The 16,164-nt window shown below is 38.1% G+C and overlaps 1 protein-coding gene across 3 annotated transcripts in view; it reads left to right on the plus strand.

The window, feature by feature from the left end:
- LOC118117728 (junctophilin-1) overlaps window positions 1-16,164 on the plus strand; it is a 38,906-nt gene extending 22,742 nt beyond the window's left edge. Inside the window, exons 4-7 of one of the 3 annotated variants that reach the window (XM_035170234.2) lie at window positions 812-1,075; window positions 2,419-2,840; window positions 5,704-5,800; window positions 8,280-16,164. In XM_035170234.2, the coding sequence (XP_035026125.1) occupies window positions 812-1,075; window positions 2,419-2,840; window positions 5,704-5,784 (767 nt within the window). In that variant the 3' untranslated portion in view covers window positions 5,785-5,800; window positions 8,280-16,164. Of the gene's footprint in view, window positions 1-811; window positions 1,076-2,415; window positions 2,841-5,703; window positions 5,801-8,279 lie in introns of all 3 variants that reach the window. The other 2 variants (XM_035170233.2, XR_004697826.2) reach the window with 2 other exon arrangements.

Raw genomic sequence — 16,164 nt, forward strand, 5'->3', positions numbered from 1 at the left:
CCTTTCCATCCAATCCAGCACTGCAAAACTTTTATAGAATTGCCCTTTGACTGGAAACTGTACCTGCTGCCATAGGGGCTTCTACAAAGTATTGAATTACACATCTTAATACTTTTGTAAATAAGTGATTTTAGTCTTTGATTTTTTATAAATTTGTGAAAAAACTCCTTTTATCATTAAAGATTGGGTGTAGATCGAGGAGCATAAAAAGCTTATTAATCCATCATCAGCAATCAACAAAAATACTCCTGTGTTTTAAAAGCAATATATATATATTGTGATGAAGAATATAATATTGTATCTCTTATTTTTTTTACTTCTGAAATAGACTAACCCATAGCGTATGGGTAAAACCTCCAAGTCATCTGAATTTATTCAGATGAGAAAATGCATGTGACCAGTAACATTATGATCTGTTTGTTGTACAGACAGATTTCCCTGTCCTAGTCTGACCCACTGTACTTCAGGCAATTGTGTTCAGAGTTTTCCTGTGACATAAGGGATTATTACTGACATCTCTGGTGTGTTCACCTTCAGAATGGTTTAGATTATCAGTAATCTGTAAATTTACTTTGTTTACAATCTGTCTGATCGTCTGACTGCACATGTTTCTGGACAGTCTGACTTAGTTGTAACAATGATGCCTTGTTCCCAAATCTACTTTGATGAGCACATTGTTTTCAATTGGGTAGTCTTGATACATAGAACCACAAAAAGAAAATGTGTAATAAACCAGAATCATCCTTAAATGCTGAGCTCTTTGCCTGTCAGAAATAACCTGCTTTAGTAATTCTTCTCTCATTTATTCCAGGCCCTGACTACATACGACAGAAGTACAATGAGCCAGTAGAGGTGAAAGAGGTTCCTGTGGAGAAAGAAAAATCTCCATCAGGGAGCCCCCATTTCTACCGGAAAGGAACAACACCCAACCACTCTCCATCTCCGAGCCCAGGCCCCAGCCCCACTCCTTCACCTGCTGTTGTCAAGAAGACCTTTTTTAGCAGTAAAACCACCACCCCTGCAAAGCCTGCTGGGAAAGAGAACAAAACCCCAGCAGCTGAGTCTTTGACAGCAGGTGAGGAACTTGGGTTGTTGTAAATGTAAAGGATTTATATTTGGTGTCTAGGCCTCAAAGATCTCTTGCACATTGTGTTGTGTGGGATCATACTGGAGGTGTGGCTAAATTGTTTGGCAGCAGCAATAGTTGTAGCAGCATCACAGTGAGCAGCAGAAAGGATTTAGGTGGCAACTTGGTGAGTGATACTGTAACACATGTCTCTGGGCTCTGAGGACAACTGACAGCACTACAGTACTGTAGCTGAAGGACTCCTGTGTAGAGACTAATGGGATGCTTTCAGCACACTGCCTTTATAGATATAGGCAACGTCCACACTGATATTTTGTTTGGTTTGCATCTGCCGTCCACACTACACCAGAGACTATTGGAAATAATGACAGATGCCTACGCTCTCTTCCTGATTGGGTCTTGTCAGTCACTTACTCACTGTCAGTTTCATATTCCTTATCATCAGTCAAAAAAAAGAAATCCAATCCCAAAAAATCTGATCAACTACAGACAATCGACTTCCTCCTCACACCAGCACACACATAACCACTGATGTGATAAGACAAGACAAGACAGTCTATTATTAGTCCCATTATGGGGAAATTCACCATGTTACAGCAGCAAAAATGGAATAGTAGAATAGATACTTAGTAAAGGTCATAAATAAGTAAAAAATACAATATAAACAAAAGAAACTATAGAAAATTGAAATATATACAATGTAAACAAAATATAAACAGCGTAGCAGTATTGCACATATATGATATTGGAATTGCATGGATAGAAACATTGTTATTGCACAGTTTAATGAGTTATAATATTTATATTTAGGGTATGTGTGGTCTACTGGGAGCAGGGTTGCTTCGACAGTCTAACAGGAAGGAACGACCTGCAATACCTCTCCTTCAGACACTTTGGGTTGTACTGCAGGGGGTGGGACTGTTTCTCCGAAAGAGAGGACAGCTTAGGTTACATCCATACTACTACAATTGGATTTGAAAATGTGGCTTTCCAAATATACTAAACTAAACTAGATTCCCGTCCACACGAGCAATTTGGTTCCGCATCAGTTTTAATCCCTGTTCATACTAACATTCCATATTGCAAATGCATATCACGTGATCACTCACGTACACTTGGCATACGTGTGTCGGTGTAAACAGCAACACAATAGGCAATGGAAGAGTCTGACGATCAGGAGACACTTGGGGTTCAACTTCTTAACCCAGAGTCAGACAAAAGCAGCTGTAGGTGGAACCAAAAGTCCCTTGATTAATGGCAACACAACAAATACATGTACTGCTTCTTTGTTTAACTAGCTCTCTTCTCTTTTCCTTCCCTCTACTCAGCAGGCTTAACAAAAGCTGCATCAAAACTTTCTCTCAGACAGGAAGTGGGGCAACAGGAGGCTCCTCCAGTAGTCAAACCAGCTGTTACCACAGCAGCCAGCATTTACCCCAGCAATGGGCAGATTCACTCCCAGTACCATGGTTACTATGTCAAGGCAGATGTCAAGAGTCCACCACCCGATGATCCAATTGAGGATGACCTTCACCCATCAAGCCTTGCTCGGTTGCCACCACCTGCCAAACTGATTCAGACACCAGCACTAAAATCCCTGCCAGCCCAGAGTCGTTCACCAGCTCCCCCAAAAGAGAGCACCAAAGCACCAGAACCTGTCAAGCCAAAAAGACTGGAATCAACCAAACCAAAGAGCCTCGCAGAAACCAAGAAAGCCAGCATGGAAATAGCTCCTGAAATTGTAGAGGAGTCGGTGAGTTAGATTACCGCAATGTTTGATTTAGATTCTAACAATTTTTTTTCCATCAATCCACAGCTGGAATTAAACCAATTAGCTGTTAAACATCCATTCTCAGCTCCCGCATGGCACATGGACTGGCAAGATTGTACAATAGAGCCACTCAGGAAATAGGCTACCTAACCTCTCAGTGTTGGTACCTTGTGATATCGATTAAGACAGAGATTAGTTTCTACAAACTGGCAGTTTATTAAAAAAAAAAAAAACCTAAACAACCTGTGTTCCTATACAGTGCTGTGTCCCCCTCCTAATGTCTTTTATTTTTGTGTAATTGTCACACTTATCTATTTCAGATTTCAGATTCTGTTATCATTAAATATAATATAAGCCAAGGAAAAACTAAATTTAGCTTTTAAATGATGATTTAATTTATTGAAGGAAAAAAAGTTATCCAAATCTACTTGAAGGTAATAACCCCCTCAGTCTCTAAATCAAGCAGTTAACCAAATTTAATTGGTAATTGGGTTCACTGTTACTAGTCACACCCAGGCCTGATTACTGCCAGATTTGTTCAATCTAAATATCACTTAAATTGAACCTTTCTTACTGTGTGATTTTGGCTTAAATGATGCAGGGAACTAAGGAAATTCAAGAACAGATGCAAAACAAAGTCTTTGAAATCGTTCAGTCTGGTAAGGGTCACAAAGCCTTTGCCAAGCCTCTGGTACTCCAGGTGAGAGCTATGATGTACAGATGGAAAAAACTTGGAATAGTGGTGAACCTACCCAGCAGTGACTGGCCTATTCCTCCAAGAGCGCTTCAATGACTCATCCAGAAGGTCACCAGGAGGTCACCGTTCATGATTCCACAATAACAAAGACACTGGGCGGTTGCAAAGCACAAACCACTGTTGAATCCAATTAAGAAACTGTGGCAAGACCTATAACGGACAGTCCATGCTCGGAAACCCTCCAATGTGGATAAATGAATACAGTTCTGCAATGAAGAGTCGACCACAAATGGAATTATCATTTAAAAGCTGCATTTTGTGTTTACTTACATCTATAGCTCATGTTAAAATTAGTTAGATGGTCTGGAACTGGTAAATGTGACAAAAAGGCAAAAACAGAAGAAATTGGGGTTGGAAGTGGGCAAATATTTTTTCAATCAATCAATCTAATTTGTCTGATGAGGCTTAACACGGTGCAATATCCTCTGCTCTTAACCTTCAACAAGAATAAGGGGGGGGAAATCATTTTTGCAATTTAGAGAAATCACTGTAAACAACCACGTGAGGAATTATTTTTTGAAACCAACCCACTCCTAAATAAAAGGGGTATTGAACAAAACATTACAGATTCTGCTAATATTTAGATAGATAATATCATTAGCTGTATACTTGACATCAATGATTTTTAAATGTAATAACAGCCAGATTTGCATTATATAAAAGCAACATATTTGGGAAACTATGGTAAATGAATTGCATTAATATAGTGTTTTTCTAGTCTAATTGACCACTCAATACACGTTCACAGAGAGCTTCTATATCCAGTGCACATCATTAACACTCTGACGGCACATTGTCCTGCCCAAAGACACTGGAGCCAGGGATCAAACCTCTGACCTCCTGGTAATTGGATGACCCACTCTACACCACAGCCACCCACATGGCAATGAAGGCAAACTCCAACTAGGCTGGGTGATATCACCAAAAATGTTATGGGATATATAAGAATTTTTCATATTAATTGGTATAAACAATTATTAATGTATACATTTAATACCACTAATGAGGAAAGAAACCCAAATCAGCACGCAATCTATAATTGATGACAATGTACTCATCAGTTATTCCTTCTTATTGTTATTCAGATTTTCCAGCTGTTGGATGTCAACAACTATATTCTGACTACTGTTTGAAAATAACAGTGTGATCATCTTGTTCATTAATTAAGTGAAAGACTACATTGCACTATTATTCTATTTGCCATCAGTAAGATTAATATTCATAAGATTGTATCTGTTAACATCTCCATGTAGTTTATGTGCCATGTACAGTTACATACACACTAAGAGCAAATTACATTTTGTTGATTTATGTGGGGCAAAGAAATAAATCAAACTCCTCCAGCAAACAGACATCCAACATGAGCTTCCTTTGAATGTGAATATGCTGTTACCTTCAAATTTCATAAACTAGATAAATACAAACAAATTCAACCGTATCATATAAATTCAGTACTTAGTAACCCCATCTTATTAGTGATTTAGGAATCACTCCTGCAGATCACTTCAAGTTCATAATGTTTTCTTCACTTTGGTCTGTGGGTTCGTGGTCAGAAAGCTCAGTTTTAGCTTCATCTGTCCACAGCACCTGTTTCTTAAACCACACTGGTGTATCCAGATGTCGCTCTGCAGACTTCGGACATTGACTTTTGCGATGAGGTGACTGCAGTGGGGTTGGGTTTGTCTTTCCGTCCAGCAGACCTGCAGATTTATCTTGTTGGTCTTCCAGATCTTGTCTTGTCCTCCACAGTTTCCCTTAACTATAATTTCTAAATGATAATTCACACAGTGAAGCACTTGACAAATGCTAATAACAGCTCTTGACCTGCCTCTTAAGTCCTAATGAGTCAGAGTCTAACAAGTTAATGAAGTTCTGAGACTTGTTGCCCCTTTTGAACATGCCACAAATGTTCTTAAATGTTTTGTTATTTTCTAAGTTTGTAAAATAAAATATATAAATTTTTTTTATCAGACATTACCATTTGAATAAAGGCTTATTTGTAATGTCAGTTTGCTGCAGGGGTTCGATGTACTTATATGCAAATGTATTCAGAAGACATAATGTAATCTTCTCTTGTGTTTTCCACAGGGCCCTAACTCCATCTTGGTGGCTCTTGTGATGCTGTTGAATGTAGGTCTAGCAATCATTTTTGTCCATTTCCTCACCTGACCAAATCTCAACTCAGGTAAGAACTGATATCAACTATTTTCAAAAAGTATCTGAAACTGTTGGTCTTCAGTTTATAATACATATATTAGACTGTGTTGATAAATTTTGGTTACATTCATTTTTCTAATCTAACTCATTCAAAGGCATATTTACTAGACCTTTATTTTATATTTTCACTAACACACCAGTAAATCTCTGGACACATGACAAACCTGCATCCTCATCCATTCTAAAGGGGTGATGCACATGAGCTAAAGTGGCTTTATGACTCTCCTGTGGAACTGGATTGTGCGTGAGCCAGGCACTGATTGATATGTGGTTGAATAGGATCTGTATGTCCTGTCCCGAGTTTCAAATACAGAATCCATTTAAATCAGTTATTATTTTCACTCATGCCCATGTTGCAGTTTTTGATGGCTACAGGAAGTGCCTAAGTACAGATCTGTCTGTACATTTTTGAATAAGAGACAGGAAATGGGGTGAGAGTGGTTGCGAGATGCACAGTAAATGATCCAGATAGCCAGGCGTCATACCAGGGACTGCTTGAGGGATATGCACCATAACCATTCAGCTATCGGGTTCCCTAAACAGTTTTTCATTTTAAGTTAAACAAGAATTTCTGAAGAATTTAACCTTAATGCTTGAGCTTTCATCTCATGTTCAACTGGTCGATTGGTGCATTTGCTCTAGTCCAACCAAATTCTTATTGGTCAGACAATTGTTATATTAACACAGAGAAAAGCTTTAGATCATTAGCCTCCCAGGATTCATGTAGTTTTTACATTGGTGAGAGGGACTGAGCACCTTTGAAAAGATGGGGTTTCACTACTTTGGACTGGCCCAACCTAATAACTAGATTTCATTTATTAAACATTTACTGAACATTACCTCAGAGTTGTCTAAGTGGTGGAACACAGAAGTGAAACGTGTGGTTGCATCTTGTAATGAAACAAATTGTTGGTGAGTGTAAAACTTTTCATATCACAGCTCAACAACCAACATGACACATCAGATAACCTGTCTGTGTTAAGATGCTCTATCATCTCTGAGTTTAAGCTTTGATGCTTTGAGCACAAGCATATCAGAACTGGCATTTCAATATATTTGGTGAAATTATTTTAATATGCAGCCAATACTTACACAATTATAAATGTGTATTCATAATTTATTTTGATTAATAAGGCAACTAGGTAGAGTGCACTTAATGCACTTTGGCTGATATCGTTATTCTAGACAAAATAAGCAGATCAATAATTGTTGAAAAGTAGGTAATATTTCAGTGGACTAAGATTATTTTTGGTTGACTTCAACCCTACTTAATGCAGTGCATGCTGGCAAGTATGCAAATAAGTTTAACAATGTTACATAACTTACATTATTGGGTTACATAAACAATCTATCAGGCATTTCGTCAACTGAAATTTTGAAGGTGAAGCTGACAAAGTGATCTAATTAATAAAAGAAAAAAAGGTTCATTAATCTAACTAAAGTGATTGTTTTTTTATTTATTCAATCCTTCTCACCACGTGACGATACGTAACACATAAGAAAGAATGTGCATTGTTATCGTATTGCAGTGTAGAGCTAGTTAGTTTAACACAAGTATGGGAACCATGTAAGATCTAACTATTATTTAATTTTAACATAAGCCTGTTTTGATGTGTTTACATTACATAGATTTCCGTTTTCAAACACTTTGTGTTAAAGGGAAAAAGGACTAAGATCAGGACTAACTGATATGCTTAACATAAATGCTTGTGGTATCCAGAAGCACCTGCCATACAGTGGAGAGATCCTACACAGTGGATGTTTTATTCAGGGCCCACAAACGTAGTTAAGGGTGTTTTCACTCCAAACCTTTGATGTAATGCTTGGATACTACTGTAGATAATAAGATATTTACCAGAAATGCTGATGTTTGTCAGCCTAATTCCTTCCAATAGTTTTTTTGTTATGGTTGTTGGAGAGAATAGTACAGCTGAACGGTTAAATTGCTGAGTGTTGCTTTTACTGTAGTAACATGCATGCAGAGAAATCCAGAGCTTGACAGGACAAGACACATCTTTTAAGCTATGATTGGACCGTCGCTATTCTGAGGAGATATTCAGCAGTTAACTGACTGTGAGTTGAAAGTGAAGGTCTGATTTTAATATAAGCCCCATTGTACTAAATTTATTATTTTGGCCACAATGTTTGCACTATGTGCCTATAATGTGTTTTATAAAAATTCACATAATGTTTTTAGTTGCACTTTAATTTCTGAGGTGTTACTACACTGATCCCTTACCTTCACCTATGCACAACTAAACAACTAAATACGTTGTTGTTCTCTTTTTAAGATTCCAGGATTTTTTATCTGAAGAATTGTGATTCTCTTTCACAGCAGGTTATTTTAATATACCTGCCTAGTCTCAGTATGGCTGCAAACCTAGTACGTGAATAACATTCACCATAATACCAGGTTTCCCTAACCCTCAACTTTTCTGACCCTGCAGTGGACTCATCCAAACTAGTCGCCGAGCTGCTAACCCTCCACCAGCCACAGGGGCCTTTCAAATAAACAACAACAGTCAGAACAGCAAACACGGGCAGAACGGAGGACTGAAAATAGACTAGTGAAGAAGGAGGAGGAAGAGAAGAAGTGGAGCAGAAAAACACATGGAGAAGAAAGAGAGAGGGGGGGGAAGATGAAACCTCCTTCACCACCACCACCACCACCACCACCACCCTACACCCCACCCAGCCCTCTCTCTCTGGATGGACTGAATGACTGTGTTTAGTGCCCGAGTCCAACCTGATTGGACTGGCGATGATTTGTGACTCCACTCCAGAGTGCAGTGAAAGCTGAAGCAAGCAGTTGCTGGTTGGAAATGGGCCCTTTAGCCCCAACTATGGATTCTCTAACAGGCTTAGAAATAACAGGAGACCTGGAGAGTAGAGCGGATTAGAGCGAGTGTAAGGCCTGGCACACATCTATACTGCCTATAAATGTGTGCTTCACTTTCTCGAGCTCCATTTCCATCCAGCTGTTCAGCAAATATGGAAGTTTTGAAATGCTGCAATAAAAGTTTGTGCCTAGTCCAGCTGCGTTGAACACAATTTGTTTCCTAAATGATCCTCCAGAAGAACTGAGAGCGACTTCACTGTGTTGATTAGTGCTGTTAATTATTAGTAACTGCTGTTCTGATGTTGGTCATATGTTATGTTTTTATTTTATTTATCTACCATCAGACAGGACACCTACACTTTAGAGAGACAACAGGCAGTCAGATACATCACAATAAACATTAATGAACTGTAGTACACTTTAATTCAACTATTGACCAGGTCAGTTACGCCAAGCCTTTGTTATTGCATCAACCAATGCTACATGGTGTGTTGTTGAAGAAAAGCATTTTCTGCTTGTGGTGAGCATGAAGCATTTTTGTAGATTTTCTTTCTTATCTTTTATTGCTTAGAATCAACTCTCCCGTTACGTCGAAATCTACACATAACTGCTGGATGGAAACCAGGCTTGTGTGTTTCTCAGTGTATTTTACATGTTTTTCTATCTGCTTCTGCTGTGTGTGTGTGTGTGTGTGTTTGTGCGCGTGTCTGTTTGTGCACGTGGGTGTGCACGCGGGCCGATGGTGGACTGGAAATGTTCGGAGATGCACTTTGAGCTGATGGAATCCGACAGCTGCCTTACCGTTTTACAGAGTGACGTGTTGGTGGGTGAGAAGGGTCCGGGCAGGAATGTGAAGCGCTTGGCTGAATCTAGCTCTGCCTGGTCCTGGGAGAGTGGCTCCATTTCTATAAGTCTGTGTATCGATCTGTTCATATCTGTTTTTATCTCTTTCTGTGGGTCTCTCAGGGCCTGCCTGCCATATTCTATACCACATCAGGTGCACATACGATGATCAGAGGACTTTTATTCCAAAATGAACAGATGAAAACATGACTACAACATCATAGTTTTTAAAGGGATAATTGCAATTCAGAAAATTGAATATTATTCCCTGTCTTTCATTTTTGGAATGGATGAATGAAAGATTGCTTTTGATACAATTACTGTTTGTGTCTGTCTTCACTTGTAATTATTGCTCAACCAGGAATTCATGTTTCTGTGTTTTAATATCTTTTGGCACAGTCTTCATCCCTCCTGAGCTTAATTTAACCCTGGCTTGTCTATCCTGTTTATAACAGTGTGGCGTGTGACAGCTGTATGTGCCCCTCTGTTTTCTAAGGAAGTTTTTTTAATAAATGAATGAAGGTTAGTACAGTTTAATACATTTAGATTTCAATTTAAGACTCTTAATACCTTAATGAGTGAAATTCATCTAGCTCTAATTTCAGGCCTGAGTAATATAAATGAATTTTCAACTATGAACTGAATTCCTGGTAGGAATGCAGTGTGGATTTGTGTTAGTGACTGCAGTGAAGCTGTTTCACTTAGTGCAGTACATGAACAATGTGAGTCAACAGTAATACAGAAGCTGTTGTCATTTCTTCTGTACATCTTCTAAGAATTAGACAGTGGAAAATGAACAAAACTTAAATTGTAAGGGACGATTGATGCACCTCACGATGAGAATCTGTGGATTTGGTTGTATACATGTGTTCTACCTAAACTCCAAAGTGTTTCAGATCTGCTTTGGTCTAAATCTTCTGTCAAGGGTCAAAATCAACTCTCAGTCTTGTGAGAGGTCTGTCTCATTCTTCCTGCTGGACACAGACATCAGGCAGTTACATGCATAACTCTTGTTTGGAGTTGTAAAATGAAGTGAGATGAAGACTGTGTGTGACCATATTTGCACTGTTATGCATGAGCAAAGAGACACAGCAGAGCTTTACTCCTTTACTACTTTACTGACAGGCTACTCTTCGTTTATCATCCTAGTTTTATCAACGTGGTTGATTCTCTGACCATTCTGGGAAAGGTGGATCTATTAAAAACTTGAGTTTTTTGTACCATTGTGGATTGTATAATGCATTGTTTTGCCATTAATTTGTGCAAAACTAAACTACTAGCACAGAGAATTGTGGTTTTAATAACATAGACCATCAAAGGAATCCTTAGCTTAAAATGTTTTCCTTCATAACATATGTTAGAAAACATAGAGGAATCACTCAGAATCTATACATTATTTATTTATTTATACATATTTTAATGTGGAAACATGTGTTTGCAGCTTTAACCAAGTTAGTTTGCTGATTAAGCTGAATAGTAATTGTCATTTGTCTACAATCTCTATTTGATGCATATGAAGAATTGATTTTTAATATTTACTCAACTTGACAGCATGGTACTGTTCTGTTTAACTGTGGACTTGTGATAAATGTTTCCACTATTGTTCAGTATACTGAAACATACACTTTATTTTGTGGGTTTGTTAGTTACAATTATTTGCCATAAAGTTATTTAATAATAACTGGAAATAATGAAGAAATGGAAAATAATGTGGAAAATAAAGCATGATAGGAGGTGTTTCCCTGCCCCCAAGACTTTCAATATCATACGGTGTACAGTTGGTATATTACCAACCTTTGACTAATACATTTAGGATTTTGTTCTGTAGAGTAATTAGGTGGTTTATCATTCATATTTAGATAAAGATGACATTTGTACATTGGTTGGATGATGTAGAGCTCTCTGCTCTGTTGTATGTGGTATCCTGTTTGAATTTGAACTGGCAGGATGAAGATTCAGAGTTACTTCAGGGTATGCATTGCTTTCAGATAACTGTGCTGCTGTTGTTCACCATTATCAGCTGGAGTACCAGTGCCTGTTGAATAGTACAGCAGCTGTTTGTTCCAGTTTTATTTAAATGATGAATGCCCTACGGTATGATTTTACAGTGCTTTGTTTGATTTAGATCTCTGTCAGGGGGTCATGGTATATGACAAATAACACTGTAGAAGCAGAGTGTGACATTAGGTTTCAGTTTGTGTCTGCTAACTTCTCAACAGTCTGGGCTTTGAGGCCAACAGTGTCACTAAGATCAGTGGTATACTTTCATATGTTCTGAATGTATTCAAAACTGCTGGTGTGTGAATGCTGGTTTCAAAATGAACTATTGGCCTTTTAAAATTAACCCCTCTTAATGTGCATGATGTCATTTAAAATATTTATCTGTATTTTTTGATGAAAGTTTTAGATAGAAACATTTGAAATTTTAATGAAGTTTACAGTTGGGAAAGAAAAGCATTGTCTTAAATATGTTTCCACCCTGATGGCTGGATTAAGCATCACGTTTTTGTTATAATATGGAAACTTAGTTCAGTAGTTTTGTTGCCCAAACCAAAGCAGAGAAAGAGTGAAAATAAGAAGTTTGATGCAATCAAACCCAAATCTCCAAGGTTCATGTGTTTAACCCAATGACCCGCCACATTTTACTCCATGTATGTACTTTGTCAGTATTTTGAAAGAAACTTAACGAAACCGTTTGGCTGTCTAAACTAAACCAAACAGTATGTAAAAAGTGAGAATAATATTAAGGAGAAAAACTGAAAATATGGAACATAACAATACACTAGCACCAATGAAGGAGCTCCATTCTTACCATGTTCTCGGCTAGCATCGCTGTGGTAGCAGACATACCTCTAAAAGATGGAGCTATAGAGAGCAGTGACAGCGGGAGGCCCAGCTCAATGGCTTCATATTGTTTGACACAGAAGTACCTGGAACAGAGCCAGACCTGTTTTTTATTTAAAAACCAGGCCTTAGCCCACACAGAAGTGCTGGACCTTGCTCCGTGCTCCGACCTGGCCGGGACACATGGGCCCACTGTGCATTCACAGCTGATGCAAAAGCTAATGTCAGTTTAAAATTTGCCAAACAAAGTTTGTGTCTTACCCAATGTAACATAAGTCACCAATTCAATGACATCACAGACTTCATTGTGGGTCTTGTATTTTTTTCACCCTTTTTTTCCGACTGCACTTTCTCATAATGTAATAGTGTTGCAAGGATGGTTGCAAGTTACAAATTGTAACCACACACAGCACTAGTTCCAGCAAGGTCCAGCATGATCGGATGGACATGGGGGGGGGTTTGGCTGACCTCCACCAAGTGCAGCATAAGTGCAGCGAAGAACATTACTGACTTTTTGTGAGAGTCACAGCTATGTCGTATACCAGCAGCGTCAGTACCAGTGTCGCCACAGTCCTGCTGTTGTGTCATAGTTAACATTACAGCCCTCAATATCTTGATCAGCTCTGAATATAGTCAATTGGCCCTTGAGTTGTGTTCTGTGTCACTGCAGAGAATTGAATGCTGTTAATGTACAATGTCATATGCTTATAGGCTTGCTAATGCTAATGCTATGAGCAGCTATGTGTGAGAGGTAAAGAGACTCTAGTGAGCTATTGTTTTGCATTATACTTGGATAGGCAGCTGACTGCATTTGTTCCTATTCATTTTCACATACAAAATTTGATGGGAAAAAAAGTATGTACTTTCTGTTCGTCAGGGTGAACCCTGTAAATGATGTTACAAACACTTTACATCAGGTCTTATCACAAAACACATGACACAGAGACAGTTTGATGTAACTTCAAAAAATGGTGTGTTCTAGTTTTTTGCTAATTTGGATTTCCATACATGTCATGTCTAAAGAAACTTAAGAGAGTCCCCACTTGAGAGTCAGAATAAAACACTTTTTTTAAAGGGAATACAGTAAATTAAAGTCTTGTGAGTTGCCGAATTGATGAATAGAGACAAAGTTAATGTGCAAAGCTTTGGTTGATTATGTGTTGGAATCTTGTTTTACTTGAATTCGTTGCACTGTTGTGAAAAATGAGTAGCCTGAACAGTGAGGGTGTAGCATCGAATGCCTGGCAGTTGTGTGACAATTGGGAAACACATACGGTGTACAGAAGGTGAAATGACAGTTTGACACTGTGGACAGTTTGTGTTGGCAAATGCAAATTGTACTGTACTATTGTAACTGGTAGATGATTGTATTGGTATGGTAGCAGGTGAGTGATTTAACTTTATGATAGTAAAGCTCATAGTTCCAAGGTATGAAAGTCTGAAAAACTGCATTAGACCCACTCTTCAGCAAATTCATTAAAATGTATCACATGATTTATTCCCCATTCACACCAATCAACACCTCTCTTGAAAGCAAATTTATGAAGAGCTGAACATTATCACCTTCATGTGGTGGATTTGATGTTCAAGTGTTGCTATTGACTGCATTTTAGCCAGGTGTATAACTGAGTGTATATACATACACATGTGACAAAAATCATTAGTAATGTTCCACTTAAAAAAGGAAAAAGCAAGCAGCAAAGCAGCCCCATAGCACAACTGAGTAACCTCCATGTTGTAACTGTTTTCAGTTTGTTTTTCTTTCAACAGTAATTTGTTGTACATTGATTCTTGAGGTCAGCTTGTATCCGTTCGAAAGTTTTGCTTGGTTTATTTTCCACATCCATGGAAATTGGCTATGGTCCCAGCCCGTATCCATCCAAGCACTCATTAGCTATACCACTTCTTTCTCTCATCCAGCTGACAATGGGTGAGAGGTGAGGTATGCACCCTGGACAGGTCACCAGTCTATCACAGGGCTGGCCAGCAGGTTCAAACTCAGAACCTTCTTACTGCAAGGCAGTAATGCTATCCACTGCACCATTGCTAATGTTAGCTGCCCCTAATTAACTAACTGCTTGGATATGGTCTCTTCATCATTCTTGGCCATTATTTTTGTTAATTCTCAAAGCGGTGCGCACAATAACACCAAGCAGCACATTGAGATCTTCTCTTCATTTAAATAGGCTGAATGACTGGTAGTAAGACTGAGGGCAAGTGTGATATCAATTGAAGACAAGTCTGCTGGAAATATCACCACAATCCACTAATTAATCACCAATAAGATATACCATCATTTCATCCAGGGCATTTTAGAAGATCCTTGTAGAATAAGCAGAAATGCAGCTCTACTCACAGCTTCTTTGATTCATTCTTTGCCAAACTAAAGACCTGCAGGTGAGCATGACTAAAGAGTTTGAGTTTCAACATTTCAGAAAGAACAGCATTGTTGAGGTGCAAAAGTACCAATACATTCAGTTACATATATTATATCTTTTAAATAACCAACTTAATTGGCTTAGGTTTTATTGTGAGTTATTCCACCAGCTTCAGCAGTTCAGTGAACTTGTCCTGCAAGTATCTGCAAGATTTCCCTCTAGCAAACATGCAATTATCAACATACAGTTGTTGATTCAAAACTAACAGAAAATCAGTCGAGGGTCCTCAGATTTATGCATTTGAATACTCCAGCAAAAATATGCAGTGTCCAAAAAGTGGACCCTGACAACCAGCAGTGCGCTAGGATTTCTGCTGTTGAACTCATGTTGCTTCTGATGATAAATGTGCTTATGATCCCAGTAACTTTCCTTAGATATATAATTCTGTCTCATAGTATGAACTGTTATTCATTGATAGCTTTTAAAATTAACATGCATCACCTTATCGTGACAACTTGCCCACACAAACAGACCCTTGGGTTTTTAATACAGTGACATTTTAAGCTTGAATGCACATTTAGAAGAAATGTTTTGGTTAACCCTGGGCCTCGATTAGTGTAGTTGATCATATGCAACTTGCCCTGAGGTAGGCCTATGGTGACCCTCATACATAAAATGTAAGTGATTTTGTGAGGGAGTTTTCCTTCCCTTGCTGGATTGTGGGTGGAAAGTTTTAAGAATAGGAAATAGTAACATCGTCTATAGTCTGATTTTAAGAGAAGAAACAAGGTTGTTTGAGGAAAGAGGTTGTCAGAGTATGAAAGAGAAAGGAAGAATTTCACTGGTCGGATATGTCTTTGATGAAATGCTGTATTTGAAGAGAACAGGGAAGAGAAGGTTAGAGATTATTGGACATATCAGTGATGTTTTTTGCTGGCTGAAATATAATTTGTTGAAAATTTTAAATTGTAACTGGGTCATTGATTTTATGAGACCAGTTAGCCGGATGCTAGGTTTATGTTTGTTGGTGAATTATGTGTTGAGTTTTTTGTCAAATTTAGGTTGAGCCTTTAACGTTCAGCTAAATCTACCTAATGTGCCATCAGTGGTTTGCCCCAACAGGACAATCTATTATGACTCTTGTCTGAAATGATGATGACAATCTGTAATTTTTTCTCTATGTAGAATTTCTACATCACTGTATAATGTCTATGGTCTGAGAGTCTTTTCAAAACTGTTCATGACTGTACTTTAAATATTTGGCTTGATTGTTAAATGCAACTATCATTTGTGTGTTGCTGCTGATACAATATACATACTGCTAGCCATTATTTAACACTACAACAATGTATTAATTTATTTTTTCTCTGTTTTGTTTTTTGACAGTTGTTTGTATGGAGATGAATTAAAAAGTAGGTTTACATTTTA

The sequence above is a fragment of the Hippoglossus stenolepis genome, chromosome 11, assembly GCF_022539355.2.
Source record: "Hippoglossus stenolepis isolate QCI-W04-F060 chromosome 11, HSTE1.2, whole genome shotgun sequence".
In the NCBI taxonomy this organism is placed as follows: domain Eukaryota; kingdom Metazoa; phylum Chordata; class Actinopteri; order Pleuronectiformes; family Pleuronectidae; genus Hippoglossus; species Hippoglossus stenolepis.